This window comes from Acomys russatus, chromosome 7, assembly GCF_903995435.1.
Source record: "Acomys russatus chromosome 7, mAcoRus1.1, whole genome shotgun sequence".
In the NCBI taxonomy this organism is placed as follows: Eukaryota; Metazoa; Chordata; class Mammalia; order Rodentia; family Muridae; genus Acomys; species Acomys russatus.
In genome coordinates this window covers 14363823-14385911 of record NC_067143.1, presented here as the reverse complement: position 1 = coordinate 14385911, position 22089 = coordinate 14363823, and the positions used below count along the sequence as shown (strand labels likewise).

Genomic DNA, 22089 nt, shown 5'->3' with positions numbered 1-22089 from the left:
TCTGACAATATCTACTCCCTATTTCCCCCTCCAAATTTCCCCAGAACTCTCCACATCTCCCCTGTTGACATCATATATTTTTTTCTTTCCTTTATGGCCCACTGATTTCAATTAGTGTTCCGTGTGTGTGTGTGTGTGTGTGTGTGTGTGTGTGTGTGTGTGTGTGTGTAGCATGCACTGGAGCATGCCAATCCATGAGAGGCCACACCCCTTAAGAAAACTGACTGTTCCTCCTCCAGCAGCCACAAACTGCCAATAGTTCTCAGCTAGAAGTATAAGTTCATGACCCTCCCTACAAATGGGCTGGCCTGATCTTGTGTAGATCTTCTGCAGGCAGCCAAAACTGTTGTGAGTTCATTCAATGGCCCTGTAATGTCCAGAAGACACTATTTCCCCACATCCTCCAATTTATTCTACTTCTTCTAGAATATTCCCTGGAGGTTGGGGGGAGGCACAAATATAGATGACCCATTCACAGCTGAAACTTATTCTCTGGACTTTAACTAGACTTTTTTCCATAAAAGTCATTATTGTAGTTCTTGGGATTCATAGTTGGATGAAAATGGTGGCTTCTTTTCTCTTTTACTACCTTCCAGCATTACAAAAGCTAGCCAGTCGGAATAAAGCTTCCAGTCATTACCAGCTTGATTTCTCCGGGTTCCATGGGTGGCCAGAAATTCAAGAGCATATGAGTAACATGAATTGGGCTAAGAAGGTTATTATTATTGTTGTTGTTTTAAAGAAGATACAAAATTGAGCAGGTAAGGAAAGGATGGTGACTCTGGTGAATGTTGCAAGGAGGGAGGCAAATATGATTAAAACACATTGTATAAAATCCCTCCAAAGAATTAATTTTTAAAAATAAGTTTAAAGAGAATCTTTCATTGTGAGAGGAAAGCAGTATAGGTATTTAGAATGGATGCTGTTTCCATTTTTAGCAAAACAACAGTAGTAGGGTACTGGGTCTTGACCAGGTTTATGGTACCAGGTATGAGTTCCCTCCTATGAAGCAGGCCTTAAATTTAATCAGAAAGCTATTGTTACCCCATGACATTTGTGTCATAACTGCTACCAGTGGGAATATCTTGCTGGGCTGGTCATTATTGGAACCCACAGTGTTAGTTGCCAGGTAAGCCTACAACCAATGTCTTAATTCACTTCATGAAGAAGAAAAGGAGCACATCATGTGAGCAAAGTGATGCTTACATGAGCTTGAGTTTTGGCTTCTAGCCTGCTCTGGCCTCCAGCATGAGTCCAGCTGACACCCAAGCCATGTGTCTGTATACCCTGTACCCAGAGCAAATGTTTACACTTTGTTGGCTTTGTGGCGCAGTGCACATTTTGACATGTATCAGCTCTTAATAATCGACCAAGTAATTCAAGAGAAATAACTAAAGAAATAAGTGTGTGAATGTTTTCTTTCAGCCATTCCATAGGAGAGGAGTAAAAGAATTAAGTTATATTCCTGTGGAAAAGGCTTAAGCCTGTGGGTCAGGAGACAGCCTGTCAGAATTGTATACCTGCTTGGGTGTACACATGAGCAAGGTCATCCTTCCAGGGCTAGGCCCAAAGCCACTTGGAAAGTCACAATCTAATCCCAAATCATGAATATCTACTATAATGGACTCTTAAGGATCTGGCGAAGATCAAACATGCTAAATAAAAAAATTCCTGTCTCAGGAAGAATTCTCCATCATCTGAGAACCAAACAATACTCAGTACCACAGGTGTTTTCCAGATAGTTATTCATTTAATTTTTAAAAGAGGAAGAACTCACCTCTTCTTTTGTGAGGAATTCCAGAGCAGAGGAGTGTTTTCCTTGAAACAAAGGTCCTCTGAGCTGGAGTGGAACTGAGACAAAGGTGAGCGAGTCCTGGGAAAGACAGAGGGAAACAGAATCAGCAAGGCAGAGATGGAGTGCTCAGTGACATCTACGTGGCCAAAATTCTCTCTGCACAGTGAAAGCTGGAACTTAGCAGGGACACCTACAGAGAACTCTTCTTTCCAGCTTCAAGCAGATCAAAGGGACAAAGCAGTTCTCATATGGGAGGACATCTTCTATGGCTGACACTTTGAGGGTCACATTAGCAGATGACCCAGCATCCACGTTGGCATTTCCAGGCAGCACTTTCCATCAATAAAAATATTAAGGCCTGATCAGTCTTTTCAGATATAGAGAATTCTGTCTCCTGAGTTCAGGATATATTCGCTTGGGAAATGTCCTAGTGGCTCCTATCAGAAGAGCAGGTATCAGAAGTCAGACTGAGATGACAATCAAAATGGTTCTCAGGGAACATAGCATATTAACAACAAATGAAACAAAACAAAAGTTTGCCCTGGATAGGATGCCCCTTTGCTATGTTGGCCCATCCAGTGGAGGAAGGGCTATCATAAACCAGACACTCAAAGTCCAGCAGTGTGCAAAAGGAGTTTCCATCAGAGCTTAAAGAAGCCGTTCTCCTACCTAATTACCTTACTTTTGCATTACATTGCTGATGGAGGCCATATCATGCAGAGGTGTCGTGGCCACCATGGGACATTCACCCAGAAGTATAACAGTGATTCTTTCAGATAATAAATGAACAAATGACAGAAAAGAAGGAATGAAGGAAAAATACTTCCATTTACTTCCTACCGTCTAAGCGTTCACCTGAGACTCAGACAATGTAACTCTCATCTTGTGGATGAGTGAAAATCAGACTCTTCAGCTGTGTCTAACAGCACCTAACATAGCTCAAGACTCAGAAAAGGAGTCTGCCTAGGACAACTGTGTGTCTTCTGAGCTTGCCTTGTACCATTTCCTATGCAGAACGAAGGTGCCCAAGGACCCTGCTCACAGGAGCTGTTAAAGACAAGGGAACAAAGGGATGGTACAGAAGCTGGAAAGATAACTCAGTGGTTAAGAACAATGGTTGCTCTTCCAGAAGCCCCAGATTCCCTTCCCAACGCCCACGTGGCAGCTCTAGTCTTAGGAGATCCAATGCCCTCTTCTGACCTTTGAGGGTACCAGGCATGCATGTGGCACACAGACATATATGCAGGCAAAACACCAATATGCATAGAATTAAAAAAAATAAGTGTTTTAAAGGAAGGGAAAGTAGCCTGGCATGGTGGCACATGCTCTTAATCCCAGCACTCTGGGAGGCAGAGGCAGATAGATCTCTGTGAGTTCGAGGCCAGCCTGGTTTATGAAGCAGGTCTAGGACAGCCAAGGCTACACTGAGAAACCCTGTCTCAGAAAAAAAAAAAAAGGAAAGGAAAGTAGAAGGATGCTTCCTGAGACATTTAATAATTAGCATGGTTTTACAGCTCAAACTGGCTTAATAAAAGTCAGCTCCTCCATCTCCCATAATTGACTCAGAATGTCCTTTGGTATTTATAGACAATGTGTCCCAGTGTGTCACTTAGCATCAAGCTGCTCTCTTTTGCTGCCTGAGTCCTTACATACTACTTCTGGGAAAGCTGAGTGTCTCAAGGACCTTCTTCAGATAATTTAACTACATTGTGCCTCTGTTTTCTCAGTCATATGAAAAGGACTACACACTTATACACATACATACACATGCACTCACACACATTCATACACACATCCACACAGACATATACACACATGCACATACATGCACACATGCCTTTGTTTTGTCACAGCAAACAAGGAGATATAAGTGAAAAGTACATGTGCCTATACTTATTTTGAGTGATATGGAGACTACAAAAGATGATAACAAAAGTGTACACAATTTTAGGATTCGGAGGTGCTTACTGTTCAGACTTCTTTTTAAAATAGTATGGACTAGAATGTGTAAGTTTGCAGTATTACTGCCTTTACCAAGCCCTCTTTTAATAATATTTTATTTGCTCTTCTATGTATTTATGCAATGTACGCTGATGGTATCCATCCCCACTGCCTCCCTCCAACCTCCTCTATATCAGTGGTCCTCAACCTTCCTAATGCTGCAAACCTTTCCTCATGGTTTACAGCCATGAAATTATTTTTGTTGCTACTTCATAACTATAATTTTGCTCCTGTTATGAAAAGTAATGTAAATATTTTTGGGAGACAGCAGTTTGTCAACAAGGTTCCAATCCACAGGTTGAGAACCACTGCTCTGGAGCCTTCACCTTCCTCTCCTTCCTAGCTTCCTGGCCTCTCTTTGTTGTTCTTATTAATAACCTCCTGCATCCAATGATTGCTCCCTTTATCTGTATGAGTGTAGGGCCATCTACTCTCCCATCAGCCATCAGCTGCCAATTAGCCAAGAGTGGGTCCTCGGGGGCCCCTCTACTATCTATGCAGGAATTTTGACTGGCTTGATATTGTACAGGTCTCGTGCAGGGGACCACAGCCACTGAGTTGATGTGTGCAACAGGCATGCCATATCCAGAAGCCAGATTTTCTTTTCTTTTTTTCTATTTTTTGAGACAGGGTTTCTCTCTGTAGCCCTGGCTGTCCTGCACTTATTTTGTAGACCAGGCTGGCCTCAAACTCACAGAGAGCCACCTGCCTCTGCCTCCCTGAGTGCTGGGATTACAAGCATGCACCATCATGCCCTGCTTAGAAGTCAACTTTTCATAGCTCTCCTCCACATCCAACCAGCTCTTACATCCATACTACCCAGTCTTCTGCACATGTTCCCTGAACCACAGATGGAAGGAAGTTAATACAAATAGTTCATCCACAGTTAAAGACTCATGGCTATGTATACTTTTGTACTTTGGTCAGTTATGATTCTCTGCATAAACTACTATCTACTATTTAAAAAAAAAAAAGAAGTTTCTCTGACCAAAGTTAAGAGCAATACTGGTATAAAGGGGTAAGCATAAATATTTAGAATGCAGTTTACAAAAGACCCAGTTAGCAGTACAACAATAGGTACTCCTCCCATCCAGGCCCTCTGATCTCCCCAGTCATGGACTTTTGAGCAGGTTTACAGCACAAGGCATGTACTCTCTCCTGTAAAGCAGGCCTCAAATTCAGCTGGAAAGCAGTTGATTACTCCCATCACAGCCATGCAACAGTGGACACAGTTTTCAAGGAAGATCAGTATCGCAGCACACAAGATCTAGTGCCGGCTGTGGATGTCTTTTCTCCAGCAGTTCTGCATAGCACCCTCCGTCATGATGTAAGTTAGCGGGCAGAGAAATCGTTTCCTGTTCAGCCAACAAGTTGAATTCCCTGTGACTTGCATCCAAAGCACATGGTGTCAGCAATAGGGTCTTACCAACTAGTTCTGGTGGGCAACCCAGAACAACATCAAGAGCCAGTGCTTGTTTTGTGTGCCTCTGAGGGCCACCTGACCAGTAATTCAAAGGGAAGTATCCTCTGACTGTCACTGAGATATTTACTTAATAACTCATGTCTTCCAAGGGTAGCAGCATCTCCTACTCATCGATGTACTTCTGTTCAAACTTAAACCATATATATTGTTATGTATTATTTCATATACATATATATATGTGTAGTATATGTAGTACCTTTATTAATTTATAAACTAGTGTATTCATAGAAGACACCTTCATATATCCCTACTTTTAGTTAACTTGCCCACTACCACATTCTCTCTCTTACCCCTCTGCCCTCATGCCCATTTAAACCTCTTCAAGGAATATTCTCTCCTTGGGAAATTAAGATTATTTAAAAGCAGCCATGCATGCCAGGAAATTGAAAATTCCATACAAATTGATCAAGCAAAATTCACACTTACTAACTACATGGAACAGTCAGAGGTCCTTATCTCAGGCTGACCTTCAAACTCAAGCATGCCCAGACAGTCAATAAAGGAATATCTCAGAAAATATGCCTACAAAACATGCCTGGAGATGTGGCTTAGTTGATAAAGTGGATGCCTTGCACACGTGAAGATCTGGGTTCAATTCCCAATCCTGTATAGACCTAGTGTGGTGGCATTCCCTATAATCCCAGCACTGGGGAGGTGTAAGCACAGAGAGTCGTAATTTCCAGGATATCCACGTCTATACAACAAGTTCAATGCCAGCCTAGTATCATAAGCCCTATCTTTTCCTTTTTCTTTCTTTTTTCTTTTAATGGACAAAAAGGTAAGGGCAACAAGTGAAATGAAAAATGAGCAAAATTTAGAATATCAACAAAAAGACTGAAGTTGTCCAATAGAACCAAACAAAAATTTCTAGCTGAAATTGAGATTTCCACTACATCTCTGTGTGCATGAGTGTGTGCACATGCCTGTGTGTGCACGTGCATGCTCCGCCAGCCAGAGGCTGAGGATGTTGGAGCTCATCATCTAGGTAGGCTCCCTGGTCAGCTGCTGAGCTCACAGGATCTGTCACATGCCACCAGGCTGCGCTCATAGGCAGGTGTTTCAGATCCAACCTCAGGTCCTCAGGCTTATGCAGTGAGTACCTTGCCCGCTGAGCCACATCCCAGCCTCACAAGAAACTCTTAACAGCTGACGTGGCAGGTGGAAGAAATGAGAAATCTTTAAAAGAAAACAAAGTATCAAATATAGGAGGGAAACTGAAAATTAAAGAAGATGTGTGAAGAGAGATTAGGGCACTTGTGGGGTTGAGTTAGCTAACATACGCATTTTGGGAGTCTCAGAGAAAAGGGGGGAAAGGTACTTGAAGACAAAACACAAGACATGATAAATGATAAAGCGTGTGATGTTAAGCTGGTGAAAGGCAGAATAAGTATCTTGAAAACAGGAAAAGAGGGGTGACCCGTCTCATCTCAGTGATCGTCAATCAGACTCGCAGCAGAAAGCTGGGAAATGAGGCAGCAGAAGAATATATTTAAAGTGCTGAGGAAAAAAAAGCACACACACACACACACACACTAGAACACTATGGCCAGTAAGTCTAACCATCAAAAGTGAGAAAGAAATTAAGGAATTACCAAATGTTTTGTTTTGTTTGAGACAGAGTCTCACTTTTTAGCCTAGATGGTCTGGAACTTGTTTTATAAACCAGGCTGTCCTTAAACTCACAGAGATCCCCCTGCCTCTACCTCTGCCTCTGTAGTGATGAAATTAAAACTGTGTGTTACCATGCCCAGCACCATTTCTTTTTAAAGTCAAGGAAGTTTATGGCTAAAACACCTAGCTTACAAGAAATGACAAAAGGAGCTTTTTAGATGGAAACAGCACAGATACTAGGATAACTATTTGAAGAGCGCATCGATGATGCATTACAGAGTCCGCACACAGGGTACTAAATCGCATCAGGATCACATTAAGGGACATAAGAGAGTAATCCAGACCAAGAGCAAACCACTTCTCTCTGTAGTTTGTGGTTTGTGACCTGTCTGTGTTGCCTGTCCCTAATAAGTGGCTTTGTTCTGTATTTAATGAACAGCACAGAAAACATGGTGGCGAAAAGGAATAGGGGATATTTCTCTATAGAGTTCTTTTAACAGAGTTAACAAGGGAAGAACTTACTTTCCTGACCCCAACTGATCCAGAATAGCACTCAACCCTGCAAACAGATGTTGCAAAGCCAGGTCCACATGTTGCTTCCAGAATTCATGGGATGTTTGTTGTTTAAGGTGGCTTCCCACCTGTTGGATACTTTCAGCAAATGGTGATAACACACGCAAATACCTTCTTCTGGTTAGAGGTATGGATGGGTACATAGCTTAAGATTGAAGCTATGCAGCTAGCTTGGGTTATAGAAAGTCACTACATGGGAAACCTAAGGCATTAGTAAGCTTGGTTACGATGCCTTCTTCAAGGCAGGTTAAACTTAAACAGGCCGAGTACACAGTATAATAGCAGATTGAGCACATAGTTCGAAATTATCACAAGGTATGTTAGTACCTTGGCTGTAAGGTCTGGCAAAAATTCCATGTCTTCTAAGGCAAAAGTGTTTTCAGAAAAAGGCATTAATACAGAAGAGCTCTAGTCAAGTAAGCATACAGTAAGCGTAACAACTAGCATTATAACGATCTTGGTACGTTACCAATTAAACTGTCTCCTTCATACCAGCAAGATGAGATTATTAAAGAAAATTGGGATGGGGGAGCAGTGAATGACTTGCCTAATTGGACAAGATCTACACATATTAATAATAAAAACTAAACATGCATTGCTATTCCTGCCAGCTTGTTGTTGAAATGATTGCTCAATAAATGCTAGATACACAAATACACACACACACACACACACACACACACACACACACACACACACACACCGTGCCTACTCAGTCTGGACTCACACATAGGTAGTCAGATAGAACTTTTCAAACTAAGGCTTAAGTCATTTCCCAGAAATAAAAGAGATGATCCCTCCTTTTCAGAGCTAATGAATGAAATAAAAATAGTGATGTTGGAAGGATTGCTACAGTGTAACAAATGAGCTTTCACATGTCAACCCAATGAGCAATGAACACATTATTCAAACAATTGTTATCATTTGGGGAGAAAATCATTTGGTTCAGTTATGCTGAAAGCCCAGAAATTTGATCATTAATATTGTGTGGGCTTGGGCCTAGGGCAATTAATTAAGAGATAAGTACATTTTATTGCACATAAAATAAATGCATGCCCCTTAAACACACTGGTGGGCTACATGCTCTCAAGCAAGATTAATGAGAGACTCTGACTTTGAAAGATATGCCAGCCTTGGTAACAAAGCTCCATTCCTTCACAGAGACATCCAGGAATGCTGGAGGGCCAGGCGGGAGTCATCAGCATCGCCAACAGGGTTGCACGTGAACATGAAAGCCTCTTGGTCCACGGTTTCCCTGCAGGTTGCTGCATCTTACCAGAGCAGACAGCCCTCTGAAATACATTTTTCTATCAGGGATATGCAGGGTACTTGCTCAGCAGTGATGTCACACTGAGAAAGAGAGACATATTCTTTTGAAAACATTACCTTAATTGTCACTAAGTTAAAAATCAGTAAAACATTCAAAGATATCTTTGGAGAAAGAATGGAAATAGATATAAAAGTATTCCTAAAGCTGACAGCAGGTTCATTCTATCCCTCAAGGTTCCAGGTGGCCCCTGCCAGTGCCTTACCCTGGTATACAGTAAGCTGTCCACATCACTGCTTCTGCGTCATGCATGGGACAACTACCTGTGCTGTTTGTAACAATTCTAAACAGGTAGGGACAGAGCTCCTTGCCGTGGTTCCCTAACTAATATGGTATACCAGCTGTGTCTGTCATTGTCATACTGCCTTGGGTATTAGAAGTCATCTGTGGGTGAACTAAAGTCTACAGAGAATGACCGATACCATGCCATTTTATGTGAGGGACATGCGCGTACCTAAGATATGGGAACCAGTCTGTGCATGTTGTATGGCACTTCTCCTTGGTCCTCCGAGGTCCCGGGGGAGCTAGCGGGATGCTCCTAGCCAAGTGCGCCTGCCTCCACTCCTCTGAGCTCTGGGGAAGCTGGCTTGGCAGAAGCTTGCCCGCGATCCAGGACCTGTATGAAGGGCTGAGAAGAGCGGATGGACAAACACGGATATGGGTCAGCGTGCTTTACGCTGCTAAGCTGAGACAAAGCAAGCCATCTGCTCCCCTGGTGAGGGAGCAGGTAGAACCGTGAGTTCTAGGCCAGAGAGAACCCAGCTTCTCAAGCTCCTCTCTGAGGAGGAGCCTCCACTATGCCCATCCAGCAAGAAAAAAAAAAAAAAAAAAAAAAAAAGCCACCTGCTTGGGGAATGAAGAGGTGGCCAAATCACAAGCCGGAATAAGACAGCCAGGAAACAAAGAACTAGGTTTTAATACACATCCTACATTTCATACATTCCGTCTAGAATCAAGAGTCAGAGCTAAGTCAAAAGATTAAAGGGACCAACAAAAAGGAAAGAGAACAAGGGTAAAGTGCTGAAAGGACAAAAGAAAAGCTGAGAGAGAGTTGCGCTCCCCAACTGTGAGCCAGGGTTATAAGCCTGGGTTGTAAAATAAAAAGGGGGCGGGGCTTTTGTTTATAGTACATATCTAGAGAGCCTGTCTCTGGAACAGGAGCACTCTTGTTAATTCAAAGGCAGCTTCGAAAGGTCAGTGACACCTTTCTCCAAATAGTCTTTTGTAGCATGCTGCAACCAGGAGGGCGGCACTTCTTTTTCTCCAGGGCACAGGAACACTGGCTTTCCCAAAGGAAGTGCCTCTGGACCTGTGGCCTGCAAGCAGATACCAAAGGACGACTGTTCTTCTTGAGCGCATGTTAGCCTATCAGGATAGAGCAGGCCTCTGTCCTGGTGGACTAGTAAATGCCCAGCACTAGCAGCAACTGATGGCTCAAGACAGAAAATGAAGACGGAATCAGAGTTTGTAGTCACAATTTTCTGTCAGATGACTCAAGCCTTCGATCCAATCAAAGTTTTGAGGATTCTATGTCTGCTTTTTTTTTTTTTTTTTTTTTTAATAGTTACCAAGAGAAGGCATTAAGGTCTCTGGATTCCCTCCCACACTGGGTCAGCTTTTGCTTGTTCATTTTGACGCTCTGCGATTAAGTTCAAAAACATCGACAATTACGGTTTTGCTAAATTGACTGCCTCACACATTCAATGTGGCCTGTTCATTCAAAATAGCATTCCTTCTCTACAGTCTACTCTTTCTTTTCAAAAATTCTTCGCTCAGAAAATGAATTTCTGACATTTTCTCTTAGCCATTCCCTCCACTTTTCTTTTTATCCATTTTAGCACTGCTGGTACTTTTTCATCTGTTTACTTTTAGCCTAGCTGCTTTTATGCTTACAACAGTCCTTTGATGGTAGTATACAGTTCAATCTTGATAATTTTTATCCAGTTATATAGTTTACACAGGTAGTATAATTATTAATATACTAATCTATGAGTTTAAAGATACATACTTAGAGGTATTTGGTACTATATTCACTTAGCAAAAACCATCATAGTAGGTTTACCCACTGGAACCTATGAGCTACCTTGCCCAGATTTACCATACCTGCCATGCATTCCTTCCTGTGGAATGGACCTTAAATCCAATAAGGAATCAGTTAGTTACACCCCTTCCCCAAAAACTTGTGTGCCACTATTGTGCTTATGGTAATATTTTTCCATGCTGGTTGTTATTGTAGCTTGCAGGATTTAGAGCTGGGTACAACTGTTCATGACTTTTCTCCCCCAGCACCCTGACTCCCACTCTGTACCAACTTGATTTCTCCATGTCTTATGGCCAAAGGTGTAGTATCTTCGGCTTACTGTGTAGTCTTACCATAGAGTTCTGTCAAGCAGCCAAGAGCAATAGCAACATCTTGCATTATGTTGGCATCTCTAGGATAACTTTCAACTCAAAGAGATATGTCCCGCATCTGGCACTGGGATTTTTATTTGACAACCTAGAGCTTCTTGGAGGAGCATTATTCCATGTGTATGGTAGCTTCAATTTTACACACACACACACACACACACACACACACACACACACACACACGCGTACATACTTCCTAGCATTTTAATGTCCACCTCATAAAGGAACAAACAAGCAAGAAAAGCGAAAGTGAAGCCTTAAGGAATGTGGTCTTTGTGAGCCGAAAACTGGAATTTCTGTTTCCTACACAGATAGGAAAGATGCAAGCAACACACCTGGCTCCAGTGCTTGCTCATCAGCAGGGAAAGCACAGCAAGCATTCTGCTTCTCCAGGCCTCAGCTTGGACCTCTCATGAACCCAGCTGGGGCCTGCTCTACTCTGTCTACTGGTTAGCATCTCTTCCCATAGCTCTTTTTTTTTTTTTCCTTCCCATAGCTCTTACCTCTCTGTCTACTGCACAGAAACAACTCTCTATTCTTGCTTCATCCATTCAAAACAAGACTTCATGAGAGTGAATGGTTGGTGTGTTTCAAGCCACATGGAGACCTGGCCCTGGAGGTACCCACTCTGCCTATGTCATGACTTTCAGGTTCCATGGTTCCAGTTAGGACAGAGTAGGTCTACAGACTCACATGGAACACTTCATTGCAGGGACCTTCTGAGACAAAGGGGAAGGTTGACTCCTTTCTGTTTCATAATATTGTGTTGGGCACTGGCCTTACAGGGACTCTTGGCTTTCTGGCTATTCTACATCATATGCTAAGCTGCAAAACAGTTAGAAAATCTAGAGGCATTTGATTACAATTTATGAAGAGATCTATGCTTGGGTTTTATTTTTACTTTAGATGAAGCCAATGTGCTGCAGGACTTCCTGGAAAGAAAACAGACTCTGGAGGGTGACCAGGCTAGTGTTCTGACACTAAAAGTTGAGTGCTTGGCTCTACTGTGGTCCTTTCTTGACCAGACATTTGCTGATGTTACCTGGATTACCTTCCCCACACCATCGAGCCCTCTGCACTCAATTCTACAGAATGTAACATGATTCAGGAGAGAAAAGGCCACAATCTCTTGGCTGACTAAGCCCTCTCCACTTTCCTGAACTAAAGAAGATCCTCCTGTGTGACTGAGAGATGGATTCGGGTGGTGAATGGCCCCTGCTGATATGTAGCCTCCAGCCACCTCCCTGGAGTCCGCCATCATGCCTTCCAGAGCACATTTCTACAAAGCAGCCTCCTGTCTCAGGCTCCCTGAGCTTTGCCAAGCCTCTTGTGAGCTCAGGTGCCCTCTGTCGATGAGCTTGCTTAGAGCAGGTTTTGCTATCCAGAATCTTTTGTGCTCTACCACACTTTCTCCAGTTCTGTGAACAGTGATGTTGAAATTTTGATTTGTGTTACATTGAGCCAGTAACTTGCTTTCAGTAAGGTAGGCATTTCAGTACAATATTAATTCTTCCAATGACTGAGCATGGGAGGTCGTTCCATCTTCTAGCTTCTTGAAGTGTTTCTTCAGTACCTTAGTATATGCTGAAGGTATCCCCATACCTGATTGCCATACCTAACTGCAAGTTACCTTAGAGAACCAGGATAATAAAATAGCAGAGTACTGCCACAAAACTCACATGTAGATCAGGACCCAGATATACAGTTAATGCTACATAATTTCTGACAACTGTACCAAAAACACACATTGGGGAAAAGACAGTCTCTTTAACAAATAGTGCTGGAAGAACTAGATATACACATGTAGAAAACCAAAACTAGGTCCCTTTCTCTCACCCTGCACAGAAAAACAGTTCCAAGTGGGCTAAAGATCTTAATGTAAGATCTGCAACTCTGAAACTGCCAAAGGAAAAGTAGGGGAAATATTTCAATATAGAAGTAGAAACAAAGGCATCCCAACTGGTATACAAGTTGCTCGGGAAATAATATTAACAAATGAGATGTCATGGAATTAAAAAATCTCCTGTGCCACAAAGGAAACAGTTAGTTGAGTGAAAAGACAAGGGAGACAATCTTTGTTGGCCATGTATCTGGCAAAAGATTAGTATCTAGAATTTTTTTAAAACTTCAATAAACTAAAGAAGCAAAACCTTAAATAAATGTACTAATAAAATAAACACTTTTAGAGGAAGGATAGCAGGCTACCAAGAAGAGACTTGATACCCTATGAGCATATACAGGGGGAAGAGGTCCCCCTCAGTCACAGTCATAGGGGAAGGGAGTAAGGGGAAAATGGGAGGGAGGGAGAAATGGGAGGATACAAGGGATGGGATAACAACTGAGATGTAATATGAATAAATCAATAAAATATATTTAAAAATAAATAAATAAACATTTTTCATCTGAAAAGATGGGACACAAATGGTCAATAAACATAATATCTAACCTCACCAGCCATCAAACTATCCTGAAATTCCATCCCACCCCAGGAGAATGGCAGTCATCAAGGACGTAATGAACCACAAATGCTGGTGAGGATGGCATGGGCAAAAGGGACCCATATACCGGCCTGATAGTAATGTCAACTAGTAAAGCCACGATGGAAATCACTATGGAAGTTTCTCAAAGGCTTTAAGTGATCCATCTCTATCACTCAAGGGAGTTTACCCAAAGGACTCCAAGTCCACACACACAGAGACACTGAAATCAATGATGTTCCATATCTACTGCAGCTCTAGTCACAATATCGAAGCCATGGGACCAATCTAGGAGTCCAACAACAGATAAATGGCCTTTTAAAATGTGGTGTTGATTTTTTGAAAGAGTGGAATTTTTTTGAACCATAGGAATGAACAAAGTAAAATTTTAAAAAAATGTGAAAAAAAAAAAAGAATGAACAAAGTTATATTGTTTGTAGAAAAAAATGGATACAACTAGAGATAATTATATTAAGTTAATTAAGTCAATTTCAGAAAGATAAATGTTGCATGTGTTCTCTCGTTTGTGATTCCTGGATTTTATACAAAATTATCTATGTGTGTGTGACATGAAAGTAGAAATGAAGCTGGGGGAGCAAAGGAATTATCTGGAGGGAGAGAGGTTCAAAAGTAGAAGTGTGCTATGGGGCAGCGTACTTGAGGTGTGATATGTACTAGGTGCATATTTGAAAAGATAAAGACTAGGTTCTCTTTTAGAATCTCTGAGTCACCAGACATAGGCAGTAGGGTTTGTAATACCACACATGAGTACCCTCCTACTGAGAAAGCCTGAAGTCCAATTAGATAATTGTTGATTCTGCCAAAGATGTAAGTGGCATTATTGCACCCTTAGGAATAGCTTGCAGTTCTGATCATTGCTGTGGTTCATAGGCTTTAGAGCCGCATGGGACTACAGATGGCTTTTCTCCCTTGGCAGCTTACATAGCAACTTCTGCTGTTATGAGAGGTAGCCCTCGTGAGGGAGACTTTCAGGTCAGTTCAGGCTCTATTTCTCCAAGTCCAGTGCCCGGTGTCTGTAGTAATGTCTTCAGCAATAAACCTCTGAGCTCTGGGAAACAATCAACAGTGACAGAAATAGCTTATATCAATTTAAAGGTCTCTTAGACTCCCTTGATCAACAACTGGAAGGGAAGTCTCCCATCCCTGGCACTGGGGAGTTTGTTAGACAGTCTATGGCTTTTGGAGAAGCATCAAAATTATGATGGCATAACTTCATTCAAAGCATGTGTGTGTGTGTGTGTGTGTGTGTGTGTGTGTTTGTGTGTGTGTGTGTGTGTGTGTGTACCTATGCATACAGTTACATGTATTCTATATATGTTTTAAGTAAACATAAAATAATGTGTTTCTCTATGCCTTTTTCAAAAATCCTTAGTGTTATCTACACTCCTCCCTCTTTCTTCCTCTGTATCGCCCTCCCTTGTTTTACCCACTTCCCTCTTCATAGCACCTGAGTTTTCCCCTTTAGATCAGAGCCTGTGTTCTACCCTCTCCAAAGCTCTTCCTCTCTGCCCCACTTTCACTCCCATAGTCCATTTTCATTTTTTCTGGTGTCTGTGGTTTCTCCGATTTATGTACTTACATCTAATGACTCAAAGCTAGGCTAAACCAATAAGAGAGTGTCTTAGTTAGGGTTTATATTGGTGCGAAGGGACACCATGACCACAGCAACTCTTAATAAAGGAAAACATTAAACTGCGATTGGCTGATAGTTTCAGAGGTTTCGTCCATTATTATCATGGTGAAAAACATGGTGATGTGCAGGCAGACGTGGTGCTGGAGAAGAAGCTGAGAGTCCTACGTCTGCATCAGCAAGCTGCCAGAAGAGAGAATGAGACACACTGAGCCTGGCTTGAGCACCTGAAACCTCAAAGCCTGCCCCCCACAGTGACACCACTTCCTCCAACAAGGCCACACCTACTCCAACAAGGCCACACCTACCTCCTTATAGTGCTACTCCCCATGGGCCTACTAGGGGGCATTTTTATTCAAACCACCACAGAGAGAACACTTTACTAAATCAGTGGGATTTCTAAATGCATTCTAAATAGCTGTACTTATAACCACAGATAAGTCTTTCACAACCCCTATTCCTAAGGCTCAGGGAACATCCCAGAAGAGGGGGTAGTAAAATTCTAAGAGTCAGAGGATGAGGAAGACTGCTGGGAAGTGGTGTCTTTTATATATGACAAGGAAGTTCCACCTGTGAACTCTCAACAACATATGATTGCCTAAGCAAGACCTCCATAATGTCAACATTAGTTGACATGCCAACATGGATGGGGAAATTTCATAAGGCCCTACCTCTAGATTAAGAGCTATGGGCAATTAGTGGATACTGAAAGAGAGAGGAGAAAGAAGACAGAGACAGAATCAATCTTCTCCAGGACTCTGATAGATACCCAAACCCAAGTGATTCTAAAAGAGAACCTAGTTTTTACCTTTTAAAATATTCAATATAGTATGTGTTTATATATGTATATATACATACATACACACATACATACATGTATACATGCATATATATATAACAGTTATAATTTAAAACAAAGTGGTCATGAATTTGAGAGGGACTGAGTGTTAGGTTTCAAAGAAACCCGGGACAAGTGTCACTCAGTACCTGTGGCTCCGCCCAACACTTCTCACCCCGCCCCCTACCCTAAACCTCTCCAACCCAAGGCAGAGCTTCCACTTCCCTTCCACCCTGTATAACTCAGCCATTTTGGCTACCCACCCTCTTGGTTCCTGGTTCCTCTCTTGATCGCCAGTGCCCTTCTCTTAGTCCCTTCTCTCCTCTTTCTTCTCTTCATTCACCCTGTTCCCCCATCACCCAGTTCAGTCCAGAATCTTCCAGATGACTCTAGATGTTTTCCCCTCATGTCTACAATAAAACCTTCACTACAGCCATACCTTAGGAGCAGTCATGTCCTCCTTCTTCATTCAGTGAAGAGGACATGGGAGGAGTTGGAGTGGAGAAGGGAGGAATAGAAATGCTATAAATATAGTACTTATATGTGAAATACTCAAAAACATAAAAAATTTTAAATTAAAAGATAAAGAGGACTCCGAGTTTGTCACAGGCTTATAAAATCACAGATGTCAAAGAAACTACTGTGAATTGTACACCAGATGGAATTAATTAACATCCCAGCTCATGACTGAGGAAAGAAATAGCTCCTTGGAAACTTATAAACTGCCAGCTCCCGCAGCTGTGCGCTAATGACAGTACAGTTGCAGAGGAGGCCGCATGACCCTTCTGTGCTTTCATTCTAACTCTAAGCACTGGTGGCCTCAGAGGAAAGCAAATGATGACACAGTTCAAAAGGGAAACAAGTGAGAATTGATTGAGGGACACAAAGATAAATCTACAAACGCATCTATCGCACCCATCAGACATTTGTAAATAGGCTGGGAGAAGTAAATACCAGCCGTCGCTGCAGTGACACTCTGAAACCTTGCACTGCCATCTCTGCCTTTGTTTTTCAGGACTCGGAGCTGAGCCCAGAGCACGCTAGGCCAGCCCTGTACTGCTGCTCTGTTTCCACCGATGTCTGCATTTTTAAAAAAAGATCTCATATGGCTATTAAGAAAGTTCACAGTTTATAACAAAAAAACTTAAACTAAGAAATGTTCAGCTTTGCAAAGCTCTATTTCCTGAGAGCGCATAATCTACCCTTCCTCCTTGGAAATGAACCCAAAGACTGTGTTGTAGATTGAGGGAGGAGGGTACAGGAAGAATCTGCTGGCCAATTCCTTTAACCAGAAGAGTGGCACTTAGCTGTCAACAACTATAACACCAAGGGGCTATGTTAAGAGGCAGAGAGATGGTCTGCTCCTGCCCTGTAAAGCTGCCAGGTGAGGCACCACAGAAGGAATCAAGGGATTTTCAAGGCAAGTAGAACTTTAGATGTGTGGCTATTGGATGGGATTCCATTTTCAAAACCAAGGCCCAAGGTTCATCTCCAAACCAGTGGTTGATAGAGGCTCCACGGTGGTAGGTGATGGAGCAGGTGCCCTGAGGCCTGAGGAAGCCCGGTAGTCTGGCCTGGCCTGCAGTACAGTAGCTGCCCTTCGAGAGGCAGCTGCAGACAGGCTGCAGCTGGTGTGCAGGGCGCAGAGCTCCTCCTGACCTTGGAGCCAGCCCTCAGAAGCAGCTGCAAGTAGCAACTGCACATTTAAGTCACTGAAAAATGACACTGAGAAGCCATGAGAGAGTTTCATTGAGAGAAGTCATGCTGCCTGGGCCCCTAAATTCAAGTCTAGTTATGGCTGCTCCCAAAAAAGCTTCAACACCCATCTATGATCATTGCCCTCCCATCAGGAGGGGGGTGCAGCCATGCCTTTTCAGAAACATATTGGAAAAGGAAAAGGAAGTTAGCTTTTTGGCAATACATACATACATATATTCATAATACTTACAGAGAGAGGGGGGGGGAAGGAGGGAGGGAGGGAGGGAGGGAGGACACTGAGGGCCTCTTCCTGGCAAATCCAATTTGTGCCCAAAAAGGATCCAAGACAAAATTTCCCTCAGAATTTTAGTTAGAAGTAAAACAGGGAAGTGAAACTTGGAATTGAAGCAGGTGGCTCCCTGCTAAGTTTGAGGACAGCCTGGGCTACATAATGAGTTCTAGCCCAGCTTGGGCTAGAGATACTATCCAGAGACTAGAAAAAAAGAAAATAGGGTTAGGGTTAGGATTAGGGTTAGGATTAGGGTTAGGGTTAGGATTAGGAAAAAAAAAAGAAAGAAAGAAAGAAAAAGTCTTAAAGAAACTCAAAAAGCTAGGGAAAACATGATAAAGAACTAGAGAAAATGAGGCCGGTTATGTATAGAAAAAGGACTGCGTAAGGAGCAGGAGTTTATACAATGGCAACAAACAGAAAGGAGTCCTAACTATGCTGAGGAGCTTCTGAGTGAGACAGGTTGGCGGCTGCTTCTGCGAACGATGTGAAGGAGTGTGTCTGAGGAAGAAAGCAGGCCTTATTCCAAAGGTAGAAACAGTGGGAAAGCAGCAACAAAGACGCTCTGCCCAGAGAAGCGAGCCAAACAGCCAACAAGTTCCCTGGTGGGGAGGGGACTCAGCTAAGTCAGCTGAGAACACTGGGGCAGTACCTGAGAGCTACTTCCTGATCCATCGGCCACACCCACTTCAGTAAGGCCACACCTCCTAATTCTTCTCAAATGGTGCCGCTCCCAAGTGACTAAGCCTTCAAACTGAGCCTGTAGGGGCCACAGTTGACATAAGCAGAAGTTTTCTAACCCGAACTCCAATAGCACAGAAAATAGCCCTAAGAACTGGCCAAAAATAAAATAAATAAAAGTAAAGTAAAAAAAAAAAAAAAAAAAAGTGCATGAAGTTAACAAGCTTCTCCACAGTAAAGAAAATAATCACTAAAGTAAAGAGACAGAACAGGAGAAGTAGTTTTACCAACTTCCCATCATGCGGGGGAATTTAGTACTCAAAATATATAAAGAACTGCAAACATTAAGCACCAAAAAAACTACAAACCAAACACTCAATAAATAGGCGAATTAACTGAACGGGCATTCTGAAGAAAAGAAACTTAAATGCCAAAGGAATGCTTGAAGAAGTACTCAAGGAGATTCAAGTTAAGACTCTTTGAGACTCCGTCGCACCCCAGTCAGAATGTCCACCATCAACAGAACAAGCGACGGCAAACACTGGGGAGGGTGTGGGGAAAGCCCTCACTACTGCACGTGGGAGTGTAAACTTGCATAGCCACTCTAGCCCAACATGGTTAGGTCTAATTGTCATAAAATACATATTAGAAAATGTATCCACGGCCATTTTAAGTATGTCTTTCAGAGATTTTGAGGACATTTATAATATTTTCAGCACTACCTAGGTCCAGAACTCATCTTACCAAGCTGACGTTTTGTCCCACTAAAAAAGTCCACATCGTTACCATCCCCGCGCCTGAAAACCACCATCTCTGAATGTGATCCCCAGGGTACCCTATGTAAGAGGAATTGCACAGGCCCTGTCATCTTGTGCCTGGCTTGTTCCACGTAGGCAATGTCCTTAAGGCTTACCCATATTACCATAGGTACCGGAATTTCCTGAGTCACCCCGACGTATGCGCTCTGAGGATGCTACTTGCAGCATTATCGGGAGGCATGTATGAATGAACTTAAGAGTGTGAGCACTGACATATAAAATGTACTCTCTTTACATGAGTAAATATGCTAAAGTTTATCAAAAGTGATTCTCCTTCTGTCAACTCAGGGATTCTCTCCTTTTGTCCCTCCTGCCACATCATATCTGCCACCCCGCTGCCTTCCCCACCCACCACCCGCCATCCAGGGTTTTCTGGCATTAAAAAAAAGTATTAAATGAATTAAAATGTTATATTTGTAGGAACAAAGCATTTCCTAAGGCATAGATAGATGAAAGATACTTCCCAAATCATATAATATTTGGAACACTTTAAATATACAAAAGTATCACATTCTTATATTACATATTCTTTTCTATTTTTATTATCATTTGGGGCTACATTTATTATACTTTAAAGGCAGCACTTGTCCAAAATAGACCAGGAAAGAGATTAATTCTGAAAATGTTTTCAGAAAATTTCTGGAAATTTTTCCCACAAAAGGGAAGGAAAACGGGAAAGATTTATACGATCTAAAGAGAAACCAGAATCCAGGACAGTCAAGGCTACACAGAGAAACCTTGTCTCAAAAAAAAAAAAACCAAACAAACAAACAAACAAAAAACAAAAAAAAACAAAAAACAAAAAAAGGGAAGGAAAGTATATTTGCAGAAACGTAGCCTTTACCAGTTCCATGCCCATTACATAAACTGTTTCACACTCACCGCCCCTCCACAAGGACTGAGCTAAACTCTGCATGTTCAGAGAAATGAAGGCTCTTCCTGGCAGCCTGGCCAGCGTAGGGGGTGCAGGGGTCTGACTGGCCGAGGTCGTAGTTTCGGCTGGTGGGTTTAACTGTCAGCAGCCGTCCTGGATCTGAGGAAGCTGGAACTGACAAAGCAGATGCCTGGTGTAGCTCTACCTCCAGCACGGCGGAGGCCAGCTTGATGTCTTTGCTCTCTAGGTGCATGTCCCGCTGCTGATCTGTCTGGGTCAAAGAGAAAAAGAAGCTACTCACTGCTGCTGAAAAGCAAACTTTGTACGAGAGGGTACTTAAAACAGCCCTTCCAGCGGCGCAACATTCAAGTATGGCACAGGAGGCAATGTGTGTTTGTCTCCAAGAACTGAAATTTCAGCAACCCCAAACTGGTAATGATCTGCACATTCTATAATAAGAAGTAATAAACTTCTTTGTGTTTAATTTTTTTATCTTATTATTTTTTCATACAAATATATTTTTATCATATTCTTTTCCCCTCTCCCAATTTCTCCTAGGTCCTCCAGATCCACCCAATTTCATGATTTTTTTTTCCTCTCTCCAAAAAAAAAAAAATGCAAACAACAAAGAAGATGAAAATCAAACTAGCACGCACACACAAACACATACAACACACAGCCATGAAGCCCTTTTCTGTTGGCCAACTACTCCTGGCCATGTGACCTGCTCTAGACTGTGGATGATATACCCAGTGTCATTCCATTGGAGACAACTGGTTCTCCCTCTCTCTCTCTCTCCCTCTCTCTCTCTCTCTCTCTCTCTCTCCCTCTCTCTCTCTCTCTCTCTCTTCTTTCTTTTTCCAGCAGGTGTCAGTTGTAAGCCTCTTCTTGGTTAGGAGTGGGACTTTGTATCTACTTATCCTTCTCAGTGCTGGGATTTAGAATGCAATAAATTTTGAGATATGCATAATATGAAATACTATGAAACCATAAAAGTTATGGAGAAGGATGTTCAGTGATATTGGTAAGCAGAAAGAAGATAGATAGATAAATAGATAGATAGATAGACAGATATATAGATAGACAATAACCTATGCTATGTGATATTTCTTTTGAAATAAACATGTGTAGATTACTTGTACAGAACACCAGAGCAAACACATATATCCTACAAAGCATTGCTACCTCACTAGGGATGGTATAGATTATCAGAACATTTTCATCTTTCTTTCTTAGTACTATGATGTTCACCATTTTTGCTCCTAATTGCATTGATAAAGTAATAATTGTTATCAAGATGAGGAAATGTACTGCAACTGCCATTGGGGCTGTACTTCAAGCCATTTGTTACTTTTATTTTCACATGTTATAGCATCCAAAGCCTCAAGAAATGACCTTTGGCTTTGTAGCAACCTGGTTTTCTGTCAACACTTTCTGTGAAACCTAGGATTCCTGCAGCCTTTAGTTGAGTCAGTTTTATAATGCTGAGGAGCAAAGGCTTGTGCCTCACCAGATTCATCCGTAGCGGCCACAGTACACTTCAAGACAGGCTTCCTGTGGGTCC

The 22089-nt window shown here is 42.2% G+C and overlaps 1 protein-coding gene across 2 annotated transcripts in view; it reads right to left on the bottom strand.

Annotated features, from left to right (window-relative positions):
* Positions 1-20778, bottom strand: part of Oca2 (OCA2 melanosomal transmembrane protein) — a 274814-nt gene extending 254036 nt beyond the window's left edge. The window contains exons 1-3 of one of the 2 annotated variants that reach the window (XM_051148641.1): positions 20534-20778; positions 19936-19946; positions 1778-1835 (exon numbers count right to left, since the gene is read on the bottom strand). In XM_051148641.1, the coding sequence (XP_051004598.1) occupies positions 1778-1835; positions 19936-19946; positions 20534-20778 (314 nt within the window). Of the gene's footprint in view, positions 1-1777; positions 1874-19935; positions 19947-20533 lie in introns of both variants that reach the window. The other variant, XM_051148640.1, reaches the window with a different exon arrangement.
* Between the last annotated feature and the right edge of the window lie 1311 nt (positions 20779-22089).